Raw genomic sequence first — 26,390 nt, 5'->3', positions numbered from 1 at the left:
CAATTTTAAAAATATAAAATTATGTACTTTACAAAATATAAAATTATGTACTTTATTAAGTGTAAAATTTAAAGTATTCCATTTTAAGTTTATTAAAACTGTGTGTATGCATACAAATGCTGGGATGAGTTATATCGCAAGGGCTTACTTAGCCTGCTATAGTATATAATTAATTTACACGGTTTAAAATAAAAAATTAGGAAGTTAAAAAGCGGGCGTAAAGGTGTATAGTTAAAAAAAACAAAAAAATAAAATAAACAAAACAAGAATGGAAAAATACACACAACATATATAGTCTTATTTTATAAACAAAAAAAAAATGAAATATGTAACTTATTATTTTATTATAACTTTATTTTGTATTAAATCTATATTTTTGTCTATGTCATAATAAAAATTGTCCAATAGATAAGTCGGATAAACAGTTGTATGATTAGAATTAATGACTTGTTTGTTCATCTTTTCAACAGCACTAATTAAAACATCATTAAGAATGACAAATAATAAATTTTCATCATCTTTAGAAATATAATGTTTTAAAAAATAAAAATAAAATACAAAATCTATCTTTAAATTTTTAAATATATATTCATTTATATGTATATTCCTAACATATTCCATATAATTCTTAAATACTATTTTTATAATAATAAATATAATTTGTTTAGTTTGAAGTTTTATATTTTTTTTATAATTTTTCATTTTGGCTATATATAACTTATACATATACATTTCTAAATTTTCACTTCCCTTTATGTTCACTCCATTTTGTGATAACATGTTTGTATCTTTAAAATTGTTACTATCATTGTCAATTGTACAAGTTGGATTATCTTCTTTAATGATTGTTTTATTTATTTCTTTTTTTATTTTTTTACACACTTCCTCAAAATAGGTATACTTATTTACATCCTTTGTTTTATCACTTCCCAAAATTAAATTTAAAGTATAATATATATCATTCACATTTTTTAAAACATATAAAAAACTTGAACTAATCATGTTACTATTCTCTTCTATATTTTCTCTCCATCTTTCCAAACATAATTCAATAATATTAGATATTCTATTCACATAATAAAATATATATATATTTGCAAGTTCGTTACATTTATTATGAAAAATATTTTTAGAAAATTTTTTTATACTCTTTGTCCATTTGTCTTTTTCGATTTTCTCATTTTCACTTAAACCACTTGTACCTTCACTCCAATCACTTTCGCTATCTTCAAATTTATTTTCCATTTTGTTTTCATTTCTACTGTTCAAAGCTGATGTACTATCAAGACTTTGTCCCCGATTTTTACACAAACTCGTGTTTTCTACTTTCTCTAAACAATCACCATCTTTCAAAACAGGCACTTCATCATTCTTACCTAAGTTATTTGAGGTGTCATGTTTGCAATTTATTTTGTTTGAATCATCAAAATTGTCACTACGCACGCTATTTACTTCCGTTTTTAAATTAAACGGATACACATCTTTGTAAAAGATCGATTCTAAAGAGTAGGAAAAATATAATTTTTTATTTCCTTTCACCAAATGGCTAGATGGATTATATATATCTAGCAGTATTGTAAATATCTTTGAAATCCCTTCTTTTTTAAAATTGTTAAATATTGATACTAAGGTTAGTAAAAAATATATCTCTTTAGTTTTATTTATTTTGTATAATTTAGATACATTTTCTTCAACCAGTTTAATAATAAATTCTTTATAATCTATATTTAATTTTGTTTTTATTTTTTTTAAAACATTTTGAATATTTACATTATTTATGTCAACAGAATTATAAAAATAGTTAGACAATACTTTGTATGGACCCATTTTTGCTTCTTCATTTTTTACTTCATCAAGCTCGCAATTAATACTGTATATGTTCTTGTAATTTAAAAAAGGATTTTCATATATAGGCTCCCCAAAATTAGCATCTGCATTTTTATTCTCATGGCCCTTTACTCGATCATATACACATATGAACTGATCCATAAAGGAACTTAAAAATTTGTTTAGGAAAATAAAATAAATCGTTACAAAATTTATAATATTCTTTATAAAGAAATCCGAAGATATTTCTTTTATTTCTTCATAAAATATTTTTAAATCTATAACTTCCAAACAAAGAGTTAACAATATCTTATGATGCAATTCATTTTTATTTTCAACTATAAAATGAATATCATTATTATTACACATGTTATAAAAACTTATAATATCTAAGCTATTCTTATAACATAATTTATAAAAATGGTTCTTCATAATTGTATATAACAATTTTTCTATATAACTATTTAAAATAGGTGATAAAACGTTAGATAATTTTGACTTTCGAACTTTCATTTCGTTTTCCTTCTGCTTTACATTATTTATTAACCTTTTTAAACAGCATACGATCATATTCCCCGATGGGTTACACACATATAATAAATCAATTTTTAGTTTCAACAAAGTTCGAAAAAAACTTTTTGTAAATATTATAATAACTTCTTCATCACAATTAGTATCCCACATTTCTTTTAATTCATGATAACTATGTTCATCCATTAATATTGTAGGGTCATCATTTTTTTTTTTTTTTTTTTCATACACCATTCCCGATTTTACTGACTGTTTTATGCTTGCTTCATTTAGTTCAGATATTAATTTAGTTGTACATGCTGAATGTGTAAGTTCGCTGCTACTGTTTTCATTTTTTAAAAAAACATTTTCATAGCTATCTAGAATTTCAAAAAAAAATTGTAACAAATGTTCATATACCAACGTGGTAATATTCTCAAATGTGCTCAATCCTATTTTTGCCTTTTCAATATTAGAATTGTTTTCTAAAACGAAAAAAATATCGTCACCCTTTTCGTCATCCCTTTCGTCATCCTTTACATCCTCCATATTGTTATGGTCATAATTTTTCAGGTTAAATATATTACATAATAAATATTTCAAAGCAATTATCCGATTTTGAATAAACAGATTTCTCATTACTTTCTTTTCTTTACCGTAAGAGAGAATAGCTTCAAAACAGGAGGCTATTTCATCATTAGGTATGACACTAGAACATAATTTTTGAAATGAATTTTTCAAATTGTTTTCATAAAATGATGCACTCGCTACATCGTTAGACATATTATTTTCTTCCGTTTTTTTATTCAACTCATTGTTTATACCATTTCCATTTTTGTCAACATTTGGAGTTGCATTATGAAGGAACTTAAAATATAAGGAGCATGCGATATTCGCTAAATTATTACAATCCATATATAGACAAGCAAATGAATTTATGTGCCTATTTTGATATAAGAATGGAACAAGTTCTATAAATAATTTTAATGCTTCAATATATTTCTTCTCAACAATTAAAGAATACATTTTATTTGGTGTTTGCATAATCGTGTGTATATTTTTTAATAATTTTTTTATTTGAATTATATTTTCTACTTGTTCAATTTCGCTAGATATACTATTATTTGTTTTTTTAAAACTGTTATCTATACAATCTATATGTTGATTTATTAAATTTATTTTTTCTTTTACATCCTTAAAACTATTTTTTAATAAAACTACTGTATCCCCTGCATATATAAATTTATTATAATTTTCATATACTATAGATTGTATTGAATTATCATTTTGTTTTATTTCTTTTTCCATTTTTTTCGATCTATTTATTAATTCATCAAGAGTACTTTTTTCTAACAATCTACGAAAATATATATCTGCATTAAACTCGCTACTTTTTTTATTTAACTCATCCATTTCGTTTAAAGTATCAACATTTTCCAAGCTAGGATTGTCCTTTGTCTTTGTATTGCTTTCATTCCCATCCTTTCGAAGCCTCGTATTTGACACATACCCTTTCACAACATTTTCATTCCTATTTTTAATTCTCAAATCTGTTACAATCTCTCTACTCTCATTTTCTACATTATAATATTCATTAAGTAAATATCCAACACTCTTTCTCCCCCCTCTTTTGCTAGCTAAATTATTAATCATGTTTTTTATAAATAAGTTTGGAAATAAGGCTGAAACGATGAATAGCTGAAATTCGTTACACTACTCATTAACCAGGCGGTTTGTCTATAGCTTGTTATAATTTTTGTTTACACAATTAATAAATATTTCCATATTCCTTTTTATTATATATGATATGCTGCTCTATAAACTACAGCAATTATATCTGCACTCTTTAAGCCCGTATTTCATTATTTCACTATTTCATTATTTCATTATTTCACTATTTCAATTGTTTACTATTTATTTGGCGTTTTTTTTTATTTTTATTATTTTTGCTTAAAGCAAACAAAATTAAGCATTGGCGCAAATCAAATAAATATCTCTTAACATATGCATATAAGGTCGTATATTTTTACTTTTCTTTTTTGGCTTTATTTTTTTTTTTTTTTTTTCATTTTTCACTGTGCCCTCTCAACAGTTTTCAATAAATTATTGTAGCAATATATATGATGATATATAAAAAAAAAAAAAATGAAATAACTAGGGCCTACTTTGCCTACCCCTTATATATGAAAATATATATTTTTTATTTTTTTAACACTTATCATTGCTTGGGAATAAATTATTTTAAATAAAAATAAATATTACTCCTCCCTTTTTAATAGCATTCATTTTGTATTAACAAATTAGAGTGTATATTTCCAAAAGTCAATAATTTTTTACTATACCCCCAAAATAGTATACACACTATATATAGCTAATAGTGTGGCTACACAAAATCGATGAAAGACAAAAAAACATCAATTTAAAGTAATATTTATCACATTGACACTGCATTAGAATGATATTTTTTGTTTTCTTATGTTATCTTAACAATTTTTATCAAACTTTCTTATTATTCATATTAAAGCAGCTATACAAATATAGGCAAATAAATTGTGGTTTATTCTACTAGCACTAATGTGTTAAAAAAAATAAAAAAAAAATAAATATAATGCATGTTCAAATACATACGCAAAATACAAATTAGAGAGGAAAGAATAAAAACAATTGAATCACAGCATTAGTAAAAAATATATTCTTAAATTTTTTTTTTATTTTTCAAATATATTAAAATAATTGTGCAATTTTTACTATCTCATAAATGCATAACTACATGACAAATCCAAGGAGCTAATGCATAACTTGTCAAAAGAGATAAAGCACAAAAAGAGGAAGCCACTGCTACTTTTTTTTCTTTATTATTCGAATTTCTAAAGCAATCATTTATTCTTTCATAGCTCATATTAATCAATGACCCATTTGTCATTCCTAACAAAATTACTACAAAGGTTATAAACCCAGTTGTGTATATAAAATCGCCTTCTTTTGAATTCATTATTTTAAGAGACAACACTACTAATAATACTCTGCTTAAGCATACTATTAAAACATATATTTGTTTGACAAATTTAAAAGCATGTTCATATACTGTCACTAAAAAAATAAATACAAAGTCACTGGCTTGATACATTAACATGAGCATATAATTTGTGGAAACGTTTTTATCTAATCCGTTTGGAACTGTAAAATTAGAAATAACAGGCATATATATGTATATAGAGAAAAAAATTTATGTGTGTGCAAAATTTGGATAAATATAATCGCTACCTCACTATACAGGAAATACACATAAAATTATTAACATGGTCATAAATTATTGCGTGTACATGTAAATAAATAAAATATGTATATATCACTTTTTTAATAAACTTACTTATGTGTGGATAAATAATAAAAGTAATTAAAATAGTAAAACTTATGGGTATTAAACAAGTATAATAATGTTTAATTAATCTTGCACCATCAATTATATTTGAAAAATTAAATAGACTTTTAAAAGATTTCAAAAAACTTGTATTTCCACTATGTCCATAATTATTATTGCTGTTCATATTTTTTTTTCCCTTTTCTACATCATTTAGTGATTTACTTGCATATTTATATGCTGGAAATTCAATTTTTTTTTTTTGATCTTGGAAATAGATAGAATTATATTGTATATAAAATATACCCAACAATATACAACATTCGATTATTAAAATTGCAATAAAGGATCGAAATATTGTGTTATAATAGGACTCTATATTACCATCTTCAATTATAAAATACGATATTATTGTATTAATCGTAAAAACAAATAATGCACTAAAACTAATTCCTGTAACTAAAAATCCATTTACTTTTAAATCAAGTAATAAAGAATATTTTGTGCAAGCCGAATATAAATATCCAATGAATAAACCAATTATAGCACATATACCATATATATAATATTTTGATGTTTTACAAACACATATAAATATTAATAGCAATCCCATGTTAATTATATTTATAGCATTACTAACTAGTATTGACGTAAATGATGTTATTTCTATTAATAATTGAAATGCTGATGCTACAATCATACATCCTGATAGTATTCCCATAACAGTGACAAATATTTGTTCATTGTATATATTATTAATTAAAAATGATATATTAACTATAACGTGTGATGGCAAGGTTAATAATAACCCTATTAAAAAGAACATAGCTTTGACTTTATGTCCTTCAGGCTTTTCCAACTTATATTCCATTTTCCCCTTTACAAATTATATGATAAAATATATTAGGGGAACCTGAATTGATTACAGGCAAACTTCTTGATCTGTATATTTTCCTATCCCACGGAATATATTACTGTATAAATATACTTACGTGTTAATATATTTTGTATTCCTTGTTCTTATTTTATCTACCCAGTTAGGTATATAAAAAGTATAGTTTCATTTAAAATATAAATAAAAATAACCACTAAATAAAATTCAAATACTTCTTTTTAAAACCACATTTAAAAATAAAAAAACTATACATATTAAATATCCCCTTCATATATGCAAAAATATTTATACATATATTTATTGGCGCTTTATGATACAATTTTATCGATTATATCGATTTTTAAAACATACTTTACAGCAAATTATATATATTGGTTATGGAAAACCATAAAATATAAAATCTATTATAAACATATTTTAAATAAAAATAAAATGAAAATATTAATTCCAAATTCGAATGTTAAAAAAATTTAAAAAAATTATATATAATAAAAACTGATATACACCACATCATGACGGATCAATAATAATTATTTACCTAAATCGGAAATATAAATGTGATGTTTTATTTTCGATCATGTAAGGAAAAAAAAAAATATATTAAAACAATGGAATAACGAAAAATTAAAGCTTTCCTTTAATTATTTATTGTTAATAAATATTTTTTAAATATTTCTTATACCCCCTAAACATATATTAAAACTAAAATGAAAAATGAAAATATTATTTTCCCCATTATAGGAAACATAAATGAAAAAACAACTATAACTATTATGTTCCTACTTTATCAATACTAGTAATTGTAAATAATTACCTTATACGTACATAAATACTTATATTTACTAAATGCACACATATTCGGACGTATGCCATTTATTCATTATATCACTGTTATTGTTATATTATTTTTTTTTATATTGTTCACACTTTTTATTTTTGGGGATCCTCACAAAAATAAATTACACCTTTTTAACACGGTTTTCCATATAAATCGAAAAATTGAAATAAAATATGAATATATATCACGAATTTATATATAAAGAACATTGGCGCGTTTTGTTTTAGCTTGAATATTTCATCATTATTTTGTGTAAAAAAATAGGAATATGCAATGACCCATTTTATATAAACCCATCCATATATTAACACATTTTTTAATTTACATATTTCCTATTCTTTGATAAGTTTATGCATAATCACATTTTTTATCAATTGGTAGTACCACGCCCATTGAAAACGAAAAGGGAAATGTCTATGGAAAATATATAGTTCCATAATAAAAATAACTAAATTCCATGTTGAATTATAAAGCCGAGTGTGTGAATAAAAATTCTATTGGATAAAGTTAAACCTTTTTAATGTTTTTAAAAAAAGAAAAAATAAAACAATCATATATTTTATGCTTTTAAAAATTCATAATACCAACATAAAAACATTGGAAATAATGTATTTCGTGAACTAAACAAATTTGGACTATTATATATATAACTAGTTTAACGGAAAAAAAAATGAAAAATCTTTGCATAATACACATATAAGTGTGTGCAAAGACGTCATAATATCATATGCACATAAATAGCGATATTCCTGACGTGTTTTGAATTTTAGCTAGCTATTTTTTTTTATGCAAATAGCTATTTTTTATGCATTGGCTAGCTACACCTTTTGGGCCCCCTTCCATTCCTCTACTACCTAATCGTCGAAAAGAATATCGAATTAACCGCATTCGAAAAGATGTTTATATTCAAATTGTTCTCCTTAACATGCTTGTACAACCTTTTCAAATATTTTTCTTTATAAATACGTTGCAATTTTCTAAAAAATAAAAATTCTTCTTTTGTTAAAAAAGGAAGTATAGCGCAATAATCAGCATAAGGATTATTTATATTAAAATTATTTTGTATAGAAACTGGCGCAACTTTTGTACTATATAAAATTTCGTATATTTCTTGAAATTCACTATGTTTTGTTAAAATAGAAATATTTTCAGACGGATAATTAGGTTGTAAAGTCCCTTCATAATTTATTTGAGAAATCATATCTTGATTATTTCCAATCATATATGAAATATCTTGTATTTCCTTATTTTTCTGAACGTTCATAATTTTTTTTTCATTTTCATCCATATTATTAAATGGGATATTTAGCCCACCACTCATTCCAGTATCCCCAGATATATCATCCCCTGGTGATGTAGCCACTTTTTTTATTTCATAATTATTTGGTCTACTACCATATCTAATATAATTATCAACAGTTAAAACTACTTCCATAAATTTTTTAAAATCAAGCACAATTTCGATATTTGTTTTTTTTTTTGTTTTATTTCTTTTTGTATTTACAATATTATATAATGGCTGTTTCCTTACTGGTATAAAACATGTCTTTTCATATTTATTAACATATTCTACCTTATATATATCACCATTTTTCAGTTTGTTCATAATATTTTCTTTATTTATATTATTTCCACCACTCTCATTTGCATGCCATTTCATCATGAAATTTTCTATTTTATTATTAAAATCTTTTTCATTTTGGTTTCTACCATTTCCACTATTAAACGAAGTAACCAAATCACTAATATAAAAAACACCAATTAAAGAATATGATGTCTCTCCACCAACAAACGATATAGGAATAATATATGTTTTATTCTGTGTGTATAATTTTTCATCTATTTCTTCTTGATCATTATTTTGATCAGTGGTAGGCCCACTATATGTATTATTATTCATATTTTCATTTTTCTCATATTTTATAGGATCCAACCTTTTATTATCTATTTTGTTTGTAACACCAGAAGCATAAGCTATACTAGGCATAGTATTCCCTCTTTCGTCTGGGTCTAATATATCTTGTAGTGATTGGCTCCCATTTATATGCTCCGAAATATTTTTTATATTCATTTTTTGTATAGTATCAAATATACAACTATCAAAATCTATATAAATCATTTGATATTCTTTCATTGAATTTAATTTATTACTATCCATTAAATACATAAAATGATTTAATATTGTTTTTTCTTCAATTTTGATTTGTTCATTTACTTTTTTATTATTATTATTAGTTGAGTATATATATTTTTCTTCAATAGTTTTAAAAATATGGTTATTAAACAAGGTGTTAATATTTGTACCATCATTGTTACGGTTCTCTAAACTTGAATAATCAAAATTCTGTATTTTCATTTTTTCAATTATTTTCATAAATTTATTATTTCTTTCTTGAATAATAAAATTAAACGAATCTATATCATTTCGTTCATCTTGTAATTTTTTTAAAGTTAGCTCCATTTTTTTATTTACAATACAATATTTTAATACCCCTTTACAAATAGGGCATTTTATTATATTATCATCATTTTTTACCAAAGACAAATCAATATAATTTTTTTTTTTTTCATCTTCTTTAATTATACAACTAAATATATAAAATAATATACAACTCTTACAAACTGAATAACCACAGTTATTATTACACACTATAATATATGACTCTATCAACATATAATTACAAATTTTACATAAAAATTCATTTGGTAAATTTACTTTTTGTTTCTCTTCAACATCTAATATTATTTCCTTTTTAGCTATATGTGTTATATCATGAACATTATTTTTTTTTTTCACATCTCTATGTACAAGTATTTTATTCCCATTATAGATTTTATCATCCACATCTAAATATTTTATTTCCTTTGAAATGTTTCGCGTTTTCTTATTTATATCTTCTTCATCTTCATTTTGGTATAACGAAAAGTATATATCAATTTTGTTATTATAATTTATATTACTTTGTTTTCTTATTATATTTTTTAGCTCGCTAACCAAAATATAATTCTCACTTTTGTTTATTTCTAATACTCTCCATAAGGAGTGCTCACTGAATAGTCTATATTGTATGTACATTTTAGCGAATCGTCAAAAAAGAAAAAAAAAATATATATCCCTAAAAATGTCAGTAAGCTTGCTGAAAATATTTTAATATCATATGCTTGCCGTTAACTCTTTCATTGTTGTCCCACTAATATATAATTTAAAAAATAGCTTTAATTATTTTATTTATATTTAAAAGAAAAAATTATGAACAGTTCATATTTTTTTTCTTTATTTGTTTGCATATGACTAAATATTTTTTTCAAATAAATTAATTTACCAAACTAGCTAAAAAATTAACTAAAAGGTAATTAAATAATTCACCACTGCCACATATACCGCCGCAAAAAAAATAGCATTATTATGATTCTCATTGTTAATGCCATATTGTTTTTTATTAGGCAGTATAGCATACCTCATTGGATATTTGCAATACCCCCAAATTTTAAATTTCCTAAATTTTGTTTCTTCGATTTCTTTGGATTATTTGCCATAAAAAGAATGCGTTATTTATAGAAATATTAATAAAGAAAAATGAAAAAGTAAAAAATAAGCAAAACAAACACACACAAACAAATAGCTATATATGATGTGGGAATGAACTTACTTGGTATGCCAATTTGGTAAAACAGTAATATATTTCATATTTTTAGTATTTTTTTTCTTTCTCTTTTTCTTCTTTTTTCTACCCTTCTCTATCTTTTTCTTATTACGATTATCACGCCCTTTATCGCAAGCAATCCTTTTTTTACTTTCTAATATTTTATAACCCTCACTTTGCAAATCCGTTCTTTTAATTATATTTTTTATAATATCCATACAAGTATGTCCCTTCGAATTAGCTGAAAAACTAATTCCTTTCTTTCTACACACTCGTATCTTCCTTTTCCTTTTTATAGCATATTTTGTATTTATATATTTTTTATAATACACATTTGAAATAAGATTCGATTTTGGGCTATTGTTGTTCTGTTGTTTGCTTACAATATTACTATTATTACAACTACTAATAATTGGAAATATATCTAAATTTATTAATTCATTTATTTTCAAAAGGTTTTTATCATTTTCATCCTCACCTTTTAATAATCGCTTTTTACTTCCTGTCTTAGCAGTATAACATTTTTTTGTACCTTCATCGTTGTCGTTATTTCTTCCCCCATTATTGTGCCTATTTTTTTTCATTTTTGTTACTAGCTTATTTTTATTATTGCTATGTACCTTTTTTATTTTTATTACTATTTTTTTTTTTTTATCTTTTTCATTTGAGCTAGCTAAAATACCTTTATCACCCTTTTTATCATTCAAATTATTCCCTTGCATAACTTCAAAGTTTTTTATTAATTTTTTATCCAAAGAAATACTTTTATGGCTAATACCTATTACTGGTTTATCCCCATAATTATTGCTTACATATGCACACGAAATGTTGCTATCACCAATCATTCTACTAACTATACTATTTTTATTTTCATTATTTTTTGCATACCCCTTTACAGCTTTCTTGGCACTGCTACAACCGTCGCTAGTAACATATTGCAGGCTATTTTTATTATTTATTTTATTTTCAATGTTGTAAGTGTAACAGCTAATTTTTAACCGTTCATTTTTATTCAATTTTTTTTTTTTAATAATAATACCACTTTCTTCTTTATTACCTGACTTGTTCATATTATTTAATTTTCCACTCAAGTCTTGAAAATTTTCTGTTATTTGCAAAGAATCCCCACACATATCATCTAAATTATTCGATGAAATTGGCAAAGGCTCTCCCCCTAGTTCATCCATTTTTTTATAAGTCTTGCAATGCAAAAATAAATTCATAAATTTAAAAAGGCATATACCAAAACTAACTCCTGTTACCAATAAAAGGTTTTCATTAAAAAATATGAATTTGTCCTTATTACTATCATTTCCATTATTTCCTTGCAATTTGATCTTATTACTCAGGCATAATTCAATTTGACACTTTTCTGAATCCTCAAATTCGCTTGCATTTTTTTCTGTTTCTTTTCGACTAACTTTTGGTTTGTTGGTGTAACAACGAGTAGAACTTCCCTTAACAATCATTTTGGCACTGGACGCGGTCTCAATTCCTTTACTCGGGCTACAAAGAATATTTGAATATTCCAAATCTTTACTATCATTTATTATATCGATTGATTTATCAAAATTATCAGTAGGATCATCATCCCTAATACTTGACAAATGATCCAAGCTTTTTCCTACACGCACCCCTAACAAAGATAACTCCAAAGTATAGCTACAATCGATTTTGAATTCCGTACCACAAATATATCTAGCTGTTCCACCTTTCCCTTCACTGTCATTCAAATTTTTAAACTTAGTATCTTCTAAGGAAAACCACGGAATAGATTGATAAATGATATTTGCAAAATGCTCAGTATAGTTACTTTTTTTTAAAAATGTTCTTGTACCTGAATTACCAAATAAAAAACAATTATACTTACTGGAATGACCATGAAAGTCACAATAAAATATTATTTTATTATTATTTTTCTGAAGATTTTTAAGCAATGATTTAGCTGTATATATTGTTGGGTGTAAGTAATAAATAGGTTTGTCCCACTGCCTATTTAAATCGAACCCGTTAGAACAAAATCGGTTATGCCCAAGTATTACACCATCAATGTTTAGCATTGGGATAATTATAAAAATATAATTTGTTCGTAAAATGTTTGCATATATATTGTTTGATATAATAAATGATAAAAATCCATGCATTGCATAACTTGCATTTGTTTCTCCTGGATGCACACGGCATGTCAAAAAAATTATTTCCTTTGTGATCTCCTTTGAATTATTTTCCAATTTATTTGAACTAAGTAATAATGATGCCCCTCTTAAACATGGCATTACCATTTTCTCCTCATTTTTCTTGTTTCTCCCCATTTTTAAGATTACCTTTTTTTTTAATAAATTTGGAAATTCGCTCATAAAGTTGTCTGACCATTTACAATTATTCAAATCATTCACTCCATCAAAATTTGTATCAGCATTTGTCTCACTATTTAGTTCTTTTGAAAAGGGCCATAAATCATACATCCACAATTTATCATTATAAGTGCTTATAGCATTACAACTATCGAAAATATCCGAATTCGTAAAATTAAAACATTTATTGTTATATTTAGATAAATTTATTCCATCGAGCATACTATTCATTATATTATCATCAAATCCTGGATGTAATTTTTTATTTTCCTTATCCTCTTTTGAAGTTTTATATAATTTATCATAATTTGTTATTACTAAAATAGGGCAATTCAAACCACAAGTTGTCTTACATAATGTTTCCTCAATGTAATTAATATCTGGTCTGGATTTCTTTACATAATTTTTTATAGAAGACAAATATTCCATTAAATAAGAATAAGTATATGGATAACAACTTGAAAAATATACAGTATCACATGTATACATAAAGTCATAGCTAAATTCCAATGTATAAGTAGTATAGGATAATTTTTCAATACAATTTTTTTTAGTATTAAAATATCTAGATTTATTATTTTTTATATATTTTATATTATAAGCATTTCTTTCCCATTGTATATTTTCAAATTTATTTTTACACTCTGAAAAAACTAATGGAGAATATCCTTCTTTGTATAAAAAATGTGGCTTTGACATATTTTCAATACGAAATATTACAGAAACTGGCTTTTTTAACTTTTTAATATTACTTACAAGAAATTTATCCGAAAAATCCACAGAATATTTTACATGGTTACAATTTGTTTCTTTATTTATATCATTTAAAAATTCATTCACGCATGTTTGTCTCTTTTCTTTTTCATTTTTTAATTCTTTTTTGTAATATTCATCTGGTATATAGCTTGCACTAAAATAAAACCATTGATTTGTTTTCTTATTCATTCTTATATCACTGTTTATAAATAAAGAATAATATTCCTTATTCTTTTCCTTTAATACATATTGTAAGTTACCACTTTCAAATTTAGAGTTGAATACAATTTGAAAATTTTCTACTTGAAGCCCTTTCGAACTATCTCCATTATGGCGGCACTTAATATCATCGGTAATTTTTGTATTTTGGGGATACACACATTTATATGTCATACCAGGTTCTTCTACACATTCTATTTCGTTTAATTTGCTATATATAGAAAATTCTTTCAACTCGTCTGATTTGTTTGAAGACTTATTGAAGCTTTCTTCATTCGATTTATTTATTTGTTTTTTTTTTGTTGCGTCTTCGACCCCTTCATAAATATTATCTATACTATAATTTTCACTAGTTTTTTCATTGCTGCATTGATTAGGAATATTTTCTGCAAAACTATTATTGACAATAAATGGTATATTATCTGAATTCATTGCAATACTTTGTTTTATATTTCTTTTCATCTCTGCAATTTTTAATTCGTGTAATTTATTCTTTACAATCGGTGTATGCCCAACAAAGTTGTCATGCTCACAAAACAGGGGTACATCATTTTTGTATGTATTATACTTTATCAAACGAAAATTATAATTTAATATATCTTCGATATTCTTAATGTTGTTTAAAAATACACGTCTATTTTTCAAATTAGCTTCTTTTAATTTGCTCTTTAAAAATAATTTTAAATTGTTTATTTTGTTTATACAAATTTTTTTCTCTTTGCTTTTATGCCTATTAATAATAGTAGTACCAAAATATGTTATGCTACTATATTTGTTTTCTTCGCCTTGGCACATTATGGTTGGAATTTCAACATGTGTGCAACTATCTTCATAAATTAATTTGAAGGGCTCATGACATATTGAATCTTGTGCAGCTTTTGAACCATCGCTATTACTTCCATTTACGTTATTCACAACATTAGAAGTACAAATTTCTTCCTTTTTTAAGCATTTTTCAGGCATATTCAAATTATCATTATATATTTTTTTTATTCCCTGTGGGCTGCCTAAACCGTTGGAGAAAAATTCTGTCTTTCCATTTCGTACTTTCTCTTTTGCAACATTTATTTCATTCGTCATACTTATATTGTTTTACGTAATAAAATTATTATTTCCCTCTAATTTAACTTACATACATCATCAGAATTATTATTACTGCTATTATTTACACTTAAGATATAAAATAAAAAATAAAGATTAAGCATATAATTAAAATACTTAACACCATTCAGGTTCCCTTCATTTTTAATAAGCATTCTACATTTAAAAAAAATAATTGCAAAAAATTGCAAATGTGGTAAAGAGAAATATATTTATTTAACAAATTTTAACAATGTATACCTTTTGTAAATATCCCTTAAAAATGGGTCACACGATAATATAATATGTATATATTTTTTTAAATACATTTTGGAAAAAAAATTATGAATGGATATAAAAAAACAGACAGAATTGGCAAAATACCCATATAATTACTTCATGTTCATGTAAATTATGCATATATAGGCATAAAATGCATGTACAATACAGGTAAAAAAGACAATTTTTTTTTTTTTTCATTATTCGCCTGCACAGCTATTCAACAATTTTATAGCATTTATGCATTTACATAATAATATATTTCTTCTATATGAAATTTTCAACGAAGAAATAAAAATTTTAAAAGGTCTAGCTTTTTAAAATTAAAACAAATGACCTTATAAGGATATATATAATTGCCCATTTCAATCTTAAGGCCCATTTAATTATGAACGAAAACAAATTTATAACAAAATTAGAGAATATACAAATATGTTAACATTCCATTTATAATATGATATATAATAAAATGGCAATGTTGTAGCTGTGTGTATTGATGAATAAACCAAATAACCCCCAATTTATTATACATAATTGTAAGCATGCCTTATTTTATCCCTATCTTAAAGATTAAAAAAATGTCCTATAACAATATTCATATATGTTATTTATATCGCATATCCTTTATAATTTGCATAGAAATGATTCTCTCCATTGGGAAGTAACTTAACATTGTGTGTGTATTTATAATAAAACATGCATATATAGTTTAAAAAAATATTTAAGGATAATTTTGAAATAAATAAGCAGAATATACATTTCTACATGCCTATTACACTTTAAAAAGTGTTTTCCCATTGACTACTAGCTTCTCAATAATGCAAATATATATAGTATGATGACGAAATAATGAATACACAAAATGTGCAAAAAGAAGGAAACAAAATTTATATAAAAACCTATTTATTAAATTTTTTATACTTCGAATTCTAAGGTGGGTATATTTTTTAAAACAACGAAGAACCTACACAATTTCTTTCATTTTTTGTGACCTAATTTTGATGTATTAAATATTAGAAAAAGAAAAATATAAAAAAGGTATAAAATATAGGTAAGCGATAATTTATTTTCATTGTTCATGTAGTACATAAGAATTATAGTGTAAATTTGTTACATCATTTAGCTTGTACATTATTTTGTATATTACATTTATTACATAGCACTTTTTTGTGTTTAAAGAGGTAAACATATTTATATATATAGCAGCTGCTATAAATTAAAAGTCGAAGGAAAGCAAATTGTTTCAAAAATGGGATTATGATCAAATAATACTATTAATAAAATAGAAAAAATAACTAAGTACAAAAATATTGTCATTTAACTGTTAACTTTAAAAATAAAAATGAATAATACAAAATAAAGTATAAAAAAAACTACCATAGAATGTGAAATTTCAAGCATGGCCAATTTTTTATAAATTTTTACCCTCTACGACGGGCGTTATATTTATTTACCAATAATATATTCACGTGGGTAAGGCTATGGATATATCAACACTTTAATACTTATGTGAAGTTTTCTCATTGACAATATGGACCATAGACAGAATAACGATATATTTAGCTGGATTATATTTTTTATAAAAAATAATAACACCAATGATGATCTTATAAGTGTAAAAAATATATACAACCATATTAAAAAAAATCATATTACTTCTAATATTGTCAATCCGTTAGATAAAGATAGAAATATATTTTATAGTTTATTCTCTATAATTTATAATAAAATAAAAATATATATCCATTTATTAAAAAATAAAAAATATAACAATGATTCTCCAAATTTCCTACCCAAAAATTATATTAACAGTACATATATTTCTAACGATTATATAAAAACATATGACATATTATATAGTCCTAAATGTTATGTAACAATTGAATATTTTATAAAAACCCTTTCACTATGTGTTCCAAAATTAAATATAAAAGATGAGGATATATTTTTTTTTTCTGGAATAAATATTATATCGTCTTTGTTAGACTTGTATATAACTGAAAAAGAGAAAGCACCTACAGATGTTGATGAAAATGACAAAATACTAAGCAATGAAGGTTTCCATTTAATTATAATCAAATATATTAAAAATGTATTTAAATATATGTATCCTCATAATGCATTTGATGGAATAAATGAAGCTAGCTCAATAAGTCCAACTAATATAGCTAGCTACAAAAGTAGCGATAGGAATAAATTGGACAAAAAGTTGGATACTTTTTTTTGCCTTTTAAACATTATCAGAATTTTACTAGAATTTATTATAAATAAAAATAATAAAATTAAATTAAAAAGTCTAAAATTGTTGTATATTATTCATAAAAAAATAAAAAATACATATATAATAAAAAAAATATTTAAATGTGTTAGTTTAAATTTGTTTATTCTATATAAAAGTATTAATATCAAAAAAATTAAAATTTTTATTTTAAAAATATTTACAATATCAATTGATAAAATATTGAACTATTACTTGTCCATCGAAAATGATGTTATTTCCCAATATTTAAAAAGAGATACCTACATTTTATGTAACATAAATGAATTATCTCAGCATGACGACTTTATAAAGATGACTAATTTGGTAGCGAAACAGTGTGTATTATCAAAGGGGATACTCAATGAGAATTCAGAACAAGACAAAACAAATTTTGAAAAAAAGGATATCTCTTTAAATGGTCAACTTAGTAACCCACAAAGAGACTCAACCTATTTTTTAAACAACATCGATATTGTAGAAGAAAAAAGTATTATATCTAACATTTATTTTATTTGTTATTATATTTTAATGAATTACAATTATAATGAATATAAAAATGATATAGAGATTGGAGATGATTTATATGAAATTTTGGATATTTGCAAAGTCCTTATTAAATATTATACCATTTTAAATAGAAATTTAATTCTTATGAGTTTTTTTTTTATATTATCTCAAATGTTTTATGATAAAGATATAAATTTTTTACCTAATATAAATTTCGTGTTTAATAATAAAATTTTACAATATTTTGAAGAACCCAATTTGGAGATTCACAAAATAACAAGCTTAACAAATATATTAAAAAATGGTGACAAAGCATATAAAGACACAAAGCTTAATCAGCATATGATTGGTAATGAAACTGATCAATATGTTTCTTCTAGTCATATTAAAAGTGCTAGTGATGAAAGTAAGAAAGTGTGCCCCGAAAATATGGAAAATTCGGTTAATACTCTAAATATGGATACACAAAAAGACGAGCCATTTTCTATCCAATTTGGAAGTCAATTTCAAAATGATTTATATACAATATTTTTAAATTTTACAAAAAACTTTTCAGAAAAAAAATCTGAAAATTTATGTCACAACGAAATAAATAATTCTTCACTTGATCAGCTAAATTATAATATAGAACATTATTATTTTAAATATTTATATAATATTTTTTTATTAAAAAAGGAAGATAATATTTTTATTTTAAAGTTTTTAAGGGGATATATATATTACACTTTTATTAATTATAACCTTAAGATGAAAAATATTATTCATTTTTCGAAACATATTAATAGCTGTCTTATTTTTAATTTTTTATTAAATTTGTATGAAATAACCAATTTACCATCAAATCATAATACAAATTATCAACCTTTTCAGACTAACATACATAATATAGTTTTATCTGAAAACAATTTATTTTATAATATTGACATATATAATAACCCTGCCCTGTCTATCATTGATAATACTCAAGATTTGTCAAATTCATTTAATTTTTCTAACTTGTTAACGTTGGCAAATTTGAAGAGCTGCTTTAAGCATCAGCCCGTCAGGTTAGTTCCCAAACTGGATTCTTTATAATGCCCACACGCATATTGGATATAATGGTTACACATTTTTTTTCATTTTTTTCATCTTCTCATTTACAGCCTGATAAACGAGGTAACAATCTTTTCCTTTTTGGCGTGCGAAAATAGCCAAGCCGAAAGCTACATCAATGACGTTTTATTTTCTGAGCTTGAGCTAAAAAATGAAGAAGGCAGCAAAAGTATTGACAACCACATAATGAGAATAAATCAAAAGTGCAAAATCTTCCATTTTATAAATTATTATCTCGATTTTCTAATTATTTTACTATGGGTGAAGACAAAACTAGCAGGCAAAGACAAAATGTATACCACACATATTGAAGAAAGACTCGAAACAGAATTAATAAAAACCATTTTAGTCGAATATTCAAACATTTTTAATAATTATTTTTCATTAGCAATAATAATAAAATTAACAAAATTTAAATTGAATATACAAAAGGTTGTAGAAAATATAATTTGCTTATGTTTCGAAAAAATAAAAGAAAATGAAATATGGGAAGAAAAAAAAAATAATCTAAATTATTATTACATATCTTTGTTAATTATATGTATAAATAAATCCTTTTTAATATTATATTTATCAAATTTAGATGAAGTAATAAAAAAATATTTTTACAAACATCTTGTTTTCTTTTTGTTAAACACAAATAGTGAGTCAAACAACGTCAAGCAATTGTCTGCTTATTTTTTGTTTACTACCCACAAATATATATCCAATAATGAGGAAGGGAAAAGTATAAAAAATAAAATTTTTTTTTATAATCATGAGCTAACACAAATAATTTGCAAATACCAAGACATAGTAACTTCCTATATTTATAAAAAAATAATTAACATTGAATCGGCTGATAAATGTATGAAACTGATTAAGCTTATTAGAATGTTAATTTTTTGTAACTATTCAAATGTGCATATATATAAAGACATATGTATAAATATTATAAAAATTACAAAAAAAAAAACAAATGGTTTCATATTTTTAAATAATAAAAATATCATAATTGCAAATATTTTAAACATTTTCAATTATATACTTTATTTATTCTACAAAATTGTATATCAAAATCGAATGAAAATATTAGCTCAACAAAAATATATGTCTGTAATAAAAGATAAAATATTAGCTGGACATACTTACATAAATATTAACGATTTGAAAAACGAAATAAACAAAAAAAATACCTTCAATAATTTACACGAAACAAATGTAGATAACAATCTGTTTAGTCCAAATGATGAAGTAGGGACTCCTCAACAATGCTTCGCACAAAATTGTAAAAAAAACGCACTTTTGCATAATTATTTATTTTTCAAAAATATGCCAACTTGGTCAAAAGAGTCTAAAACCACATTTTTAAATACTGCAGAACATTTTTATGAAAATATAAAAACACTTGCCGACAAAAACATTAATTATCACCAGGTTGCAAACTTAATTGTAGACGACGATTACTACGATGCTGGTGATCAGAACAATCATTTAGGCTCTACAGAATGCACAGATCAACATATTTATCCAGCTATTAGGTTTACAACCTCACACATTTTTAATTTTGCAAAGAAGTTCTTTTGTCATGACGAGTAAGTATTACACATTTGCTATGCGAAAGGGAGGTAGTCCCTACATTTCACCTCTATCCCTATCTCTACTTACATATGCATTCATTTTATTTTTCCCTTCCTAAAGCGAGCCTATCCAATACAGCGCACAGTTGTGTATTCTCCAGTGTTTGTTTATTTTTTCTACCCGTCGCTTTGAGTTGTACCCCAAAATATGTCAAGTAAAATGGAAAAGAAACGGAGCATATTGCTCTCTACAAATTTGCTAAGTCAATGCTTCGTATTTCTTTACTTCATATCGATTTACTTCTTACTGATGAGCAGGTGTGGGGGTATGTGCATGTGGCCCTTTCTCAAAATACACGAGTAAACACTCTTACCATTTTAAAGATACTAAATTATGTTAGCATAATAGATGACACAATTTCGGTCGAGCGGTAAGGCAGTCTATTATTTCTCAGCCACTTACAAGAGTGACAAACCTATGAGTATTTATGAATTAACATGATTGATAATTTTTATTTCTTCTTTAGAATTTCGAAAGATATAATACCAGCATTATGTCTTAAATTGAAAAAGTTTGACATACAAAATGGATTTCCAAAATGTAGTCAGGAGTATAGGTTATATAGGATGTGCCATTATATGCTCAGTCGAAAATTTTCAATTATATTTATCACACACACTTATATATACTTTTCCTTCCCTCTTTAATCTTAGGTTTCTTGAAAAGGCAATGCAATTATTTTTGACACTTTCAAGAATTGAAAAATGTTATGAAAAAATTTATTCATCAATTCTATTTTTATGTCTTAGTATACTTAACAAATTATATGATGATCAAATAAAAAACACTTCTCTAAATATAATTTCTAATCTGTTCATTATTAACATTCCTAAGGTTATTTAAAAAGTTGAAATTTTGTGTGGCTTTAAAATTTATATCATTATATATGCCAAATTTATCAAAATAATATAATTTTGTTTGTTTCCCTTTACTATACCTTTGCAGATGCAACAAATGATTGAGAGTATTCGTAAAATAAAAGAAAGGATAAATTATTTATACAATGAAAATGTGTTAACTAAAAAAATAATAAATCAAACGATTTTCAAACAGATTATAAATGATGTCGAAATTGTAGAACCTTTATCTTTCCTTTCTTGTTTGTTTATGTCTGAAGAATTAAAAGAAATTATTTTTTTAATTATTTCGATTGACTATAACATCATTTTTTTTCTTATATTTTATTTTGAAGTGTTAATAAAAAAATACAAATACAAATGTCCCTTAAATCAGCATTCATTAATTATACATAACCATTTTAAAAATTATTAAAAAAATTATTTTCAAAAAAAAAAAGCCTAATCCATCTGCTTCAAAAATATGTGCATATATAGGCTACCGTTTTTTTTTCCACTCTCTTCATTTTAATTTTCTTTACATTATTATAGTTTTCTATTTTTGTTTATCATATTTTTCTAAATTTTTTAATTTATTAAATATTTTCAAATTTTTATTTGTTTTATTTTTCCGAATATGTATATATTTGTTTTCCTATTTTAACTTTTGAATTGAAAAAATGTAATTCCTCAGTTTTGATTGGCATACATAAATGTTCCCTTTTCCCCACATTTGGTATACCTGTTTTTTTATTTTTTTTTGTTTTTTTTTTAAAGTAAATTGTTTTACATTCTTTAAGAAACAAAACTCGTTAATCATAAACAACAAATGGGAAAGAAACTTTTCTTCAAATGTTTATCTTTTAAAAAATAGAAGTAAGTTCAACTTGAAAAATGAAAAATGGGAAGACAACTTTACTATCAAACATGGAAATAACAAAAACGAAGATAATGGGCAAGCTAGCCAAAATGAAAATATAATAAATTTGAATGGAAAAAAAAAAAAAAAAAAAAAATATGACATAGGCTATAATGACAAAGCATGGGAAAAACGACGTACCCATCAAACAATCTATTTGAATAAGAAACAAAAATACAATAAAAAGGAAGTAAACACAATTAAAAAAAAACTCGAAAATGAAAGCAAAGGAAGAAGAAAAAGTTACACAAATAGTTTCAACCACAAAATAGTAAATAATAACAAGCATGTGCAAAGTTTGGAAAAAACAAATCGACTTTCAAAAAAGCAAGCCGAACAAAATGGAGGGAAAAAACGAGATGGAAAAATAGTGGACAATAAAAAAAAGAAAGAGCAAGAAAAAATATTAAACATGTTCGATAAAGATTTGAATCAATCCCTTCAAAAATTAAACATAAAAACGAGAAAATTTGAAATGCATAAAAATAAGCAAAGTGCAAAAACAGATATCAGCGAAAATGAGATCCTCCAAAAAATGCTCACAAACAATGGGCCAACAAAGGCAGGCAAAGTGAAGGAAACGAGCAAGCCAACTAAGCCAATCCAATTAAAGGAAACGAACAAGCCACCCAAGCCAAGCAAAGTAAAGAGAGCGAACGAAACGAGCGAAACAAAGGAAGTGGACCCAAAGGAACCGTCCAATTACGACGAAATGGTTAACAAGTTGGACATACGAAAAATATTAAAAATTGGAAATAGCATAGATGGGTTTCGAAAGGAGATCGAAATTAAAAATGATGTCCCAGCAGAGTTTGAAAGTCAGGCAAAACGACTGAACTTGTTCAGTACCATTGTCGATTTTAATGCAAATGCGAAAGGAGAAGCAGAAGACGAAAAGGGGGAAGTAGAAGACGAAAAGGGGGAAGTAGAAGACGAAAAGGGGGAAGTAGAAGACGAAATAACCAAAGCGGACACGTTTAAGAATATCGGGATTTACGACAACTTTATCAACGTATATTTAAAATATAACAATATAGATAATCCAACATTTTACCAAAAAAAAATAATCCCAATCCTCATGTATTTCTTAAATAATGCATCCTACGATTTGATGAGATGCACAAATGAAATTTCTAATGATGCAAATTTTCAGATGCAAAATGAAAAAGTAGCAAAACAAATAATATATATTAATAAATATAATAGTGCTAGTAAAAATTTGATAAGAACTTTTTTTTTACATTGCCCAACTGGAACTGGAAAAACTTTTATGTATTTACTTCCGATTTTTCAACAAATTACTAATTTAAAACTTTCTGAAAATGTTAATCAAAATTGTGAAACGAAACAAGTTGAGAATGATGAAGAAAAGAAAAATGAAATATTTTACAAAGCCAAACAATTAAATGGCACAACATCCTTTTGTTGCTCTGATCAGATAAACACTGACTTTATCAATAAAAATTATGAAATACTTAAAAATAATATTTTAAATTATGTAATAGATGAAGAAAGTAATAAAGCAGTCCCCAATAATAGCAATCCAAATGGACAAGCAAAAGTAAAACAAAATGATATCCTAATTTTGACATACAATAAAGAGGTGGCTGTGCAAATCTACGAACTGTATAAAGATATAATTAATTCGTTTTATAAATCCTATGCTTCTAAATTTTTTGAAATAAATAAATCTCTAACACAATTTGAATATATCACTGAAGAGCAACAAGAATGTCTTGAAAAGATGAACTTGCTTTATAAAAGTAAAATAAATATGAATGTCCATTTATTAATAGGTGGAAATAATATAAAATATCAGTTAAAAAATTTGCGAAAACCCAAAATGAATATAATAAAAGAATGTGAAGAGAATGACAACGATATTGTAAATGTAAATATATATGTTGGAACCCCGGGAAGAGTACATACTATAATAAATGAAAAAAAAACTATAAATCTAGAAAATGTTCATACTGTGATTTTTGACGAATATGATTTCTTTTTTAACAAGTTCGAGGATGATAAAATTGATAAGGACAAAGCCATGACCAAAATTGAGTTGGAAAATACTTTTTTCTCGAAAATATTAAAAAGTATTTACACAAAAAAAACGAAAAAAAAAACGCCATCAATTACTAATGTGATATGTTGTAGTGCAACATCAGCTATATATCCATATCTCCTATACACAAAACATTTTATTTCAGAAAGATTTTTAACTAGCCTTTTAGGCAAAGGTGCAAAACAAGAAGATCCAACCGAACAACCAACGGACACTCCTCCAATAAATTATGAGAAAGAAGAAAAAATAATAAACTCATTATTTAAAATTGAAGACACAATTAAAATTCCAAAAAACTTAATACACTTTAATTATTGCTATAATAAAAAAAGTCAGATCAAAAATAATAATGCAATGTCTTATTTTTTAAAAATTCTTTTTTCCAATCCTCTTAACAAGAATGTTTTAGTCTTCTGCAACACAAAGGTGAGTCCCAAAACTAGTCTTACTCTTGTTTGCTCTTTTTCATTTTATCTTTTCATTTGCTTTGACATTTCTCTTTACATTTTTCTAAAACAGAAACGAGTTATGGACCTATGGAGTTTATTTCGAAACCGATTTGATGTTGACATACAAACAATTTTTTCTGGAAATGAAAAAAAAAAAAAAAAAATATTTAAAGATATTAATTATGCAAACTTTTCTAAAAATGACTTAATCAATTATAAGAATTTAAAAAAGTATGTTAACTTTTTATTTATATCAACTAATTTGTTATATAGAGGAATTAATTGTATTGGCTTTACGACCCTCATCAATTTTGACATGCCCCTAAGTAAGCATCAAACAAGTGTAAAACAGGCACTTATATATGCGTATGCTCTTGCCACATTTTGAAGTAGCAATAGCAAATTTTTCTATCTACTACTTTCTGTTTATTACTTTCCATTTGTTACTTTCTATTTTTCCCTTTTTAGGCCCCACTGAGTATGTGCATAGGTGTGGACGAATAGGGAGAGTAAACAACAAAGGCGCTATATTCAACATTTTTGAAGAACAAGATAAAAAAAAATATACGAAACAAATATTTAACAAAATAAATATTAAACCATTTGATATAGATTGTTATATGAATAATATATTTACTTTAAAAAAATAAATATGTATATCTCAATTTCACAATAATCAAATTTGGGGGTATACAATGATAATTTTTTAAACGTCAAGAATAATTTTTAAATATAAAATATCCTTATTATTTTTTAAAGTTATAAACTTATACAAAATTTATTTTAATTATTTTTTTATTTTTTTTTAAATACACTTAAAATGTTATAGAATAGTTTTATCTTTTCCTTTGTCAATTTTTTTATAGTTAGGCCCTATTTATT

General features: G+C 24.6%; 6 protein-coding genes across 6 annotated transcripts; 2 read left to right on the top strand and 4 right to left on the bottom strand.

Moving 5' to 3' along the window:
- Positions 1-336: 336 nt before the first annotated feature.
- On the bottom strand, positions 337-3,990 carry PCHAS_0208400 (vacuolar protein sorting-associated protein 51, putative; the record flags this gene model as incomplete). Its single annotated transcript, XM_016798888.1, has 1 exon — positions 337-3,990. The coding sequence occupies one exon, from the start codon at positions 3,988-3,990 to the stop codon at positions 337-339; it is 3,654 nt and encodes a 1,217-aa protein (XP_016653091.1).
- Positions 3,991-5,089: 1,099 nt separating this feature from the next.
- Positions 5,090-6,569, bottom strand: PCHAS_0208300 (nucleoside transporter 4, putative; the record flags this gene model as incomplete). Its single annotated transcript, XM_740553.2, has 2 exons — positions 5,090-5,514; positions 5,708-6,569. 2 exons carry the CDS (start codon positions 6,567-6,569, stop codon positions 5,090-5,092), a joined length of 1,287 nt encoding a protein of 428 aa, XP_745646.2.
- Positions 6,570-8,281: 1,712 nt separating this feature from the next.
- PCHAS_0208200 (conserved protein, unknown function) lies at positions 8,282-10,507 on the bottom strand (the record flags this gene model as incomplete). The annotated part of the gene is made up of 1 exon (XM_016798873.1): positions 8,282-10,507. The coding sequence occupies one exon, from the start codon at positions 10,505-10,507 to the stop codon at positions 8,282-8,284; it is 2,226 nt and encodes a 741-aa protein (XP_016653090.1).
- A 570-nt stretch (positions 10,508-11,077) lies between these two features.
- PCHAS_0208100 (zinc-carboxypeptidase, putative) lies at positions 11,078-15,484 on the bottom strand (the record flags this gene model as incomplete). Its single annotated transcript, XM_016798866.1, has 1 exon — positions 11,078-15,484. One exon carries the CDS (start codon positions 15,482-15,484, stop codon positions 11,078-11,080), a length of 4,407 nt encoding a protein of 1,468 aa, XP_016653089.1.
- A 1,810-nt stretch (positions 15,485-17,294) lies between these two features.
- On the top strand, positions 17,295-22,514 carry PCHAS_0208000 (conserved Plasmodium protein, unknown function; the record flags this gene model as incomplete). Its single annotated transcript, XM_016798859.1, has 7 exons — positions 17,295-19,576; positions 19,673-21,196; positions 21,303-21,396; positions 21,500-21,612; positions 21,709-21,798; positions 21,896-22,076; positions 22,188-22,514. 7 exons carry the CDS (start codon positions 17,295-17,297, stop codon positions 22,512-22,514), a joined length of 4,611 nt encoding a protein of 1,536 aa, XP_016653088.1.
- Positions 22,515-22,791: 277 nt separating this feature from the next.
- On the top strand, positions 22,792-26,158 carry PCHAS_0207900 (ATP-dependent RNA helicase, putative; the record flags this gene model as incomplete). The annotated part of the gene is made up of 2 exons (XM_733731.2): positions 22,792-25,834; positions 25,977-26,158. The coding sequence occupies 2 exons, from the start codon at positions 22,792-22,794 to the stop codon at positions 26,156-26,158; spliced, it is 3,225 nt and encodes a 1,074-aa protein (XP_738824.2).
- Between the last annotated feature and the right edge of the window lie 232 nt (positions 26,159-26,390).

Source organism: Plasmodium chabaudi (assembly GCF_900002335.3).
Source record: "Plasmodium chabaudi chabaudi strain AS genome assembly, chromosome: 2".
Taxonomy (NCBI): Eukaryota; Apicomplexa; class Aconoidasida; order Haemosporida; family Plasmodiidae; genus Plasmodium; species Plasmodium chabaudi.
Note: the sequence above shows the minus strand (reverse complement) of the source record. Positions and strands in the feature narration are given on the sequence as shown.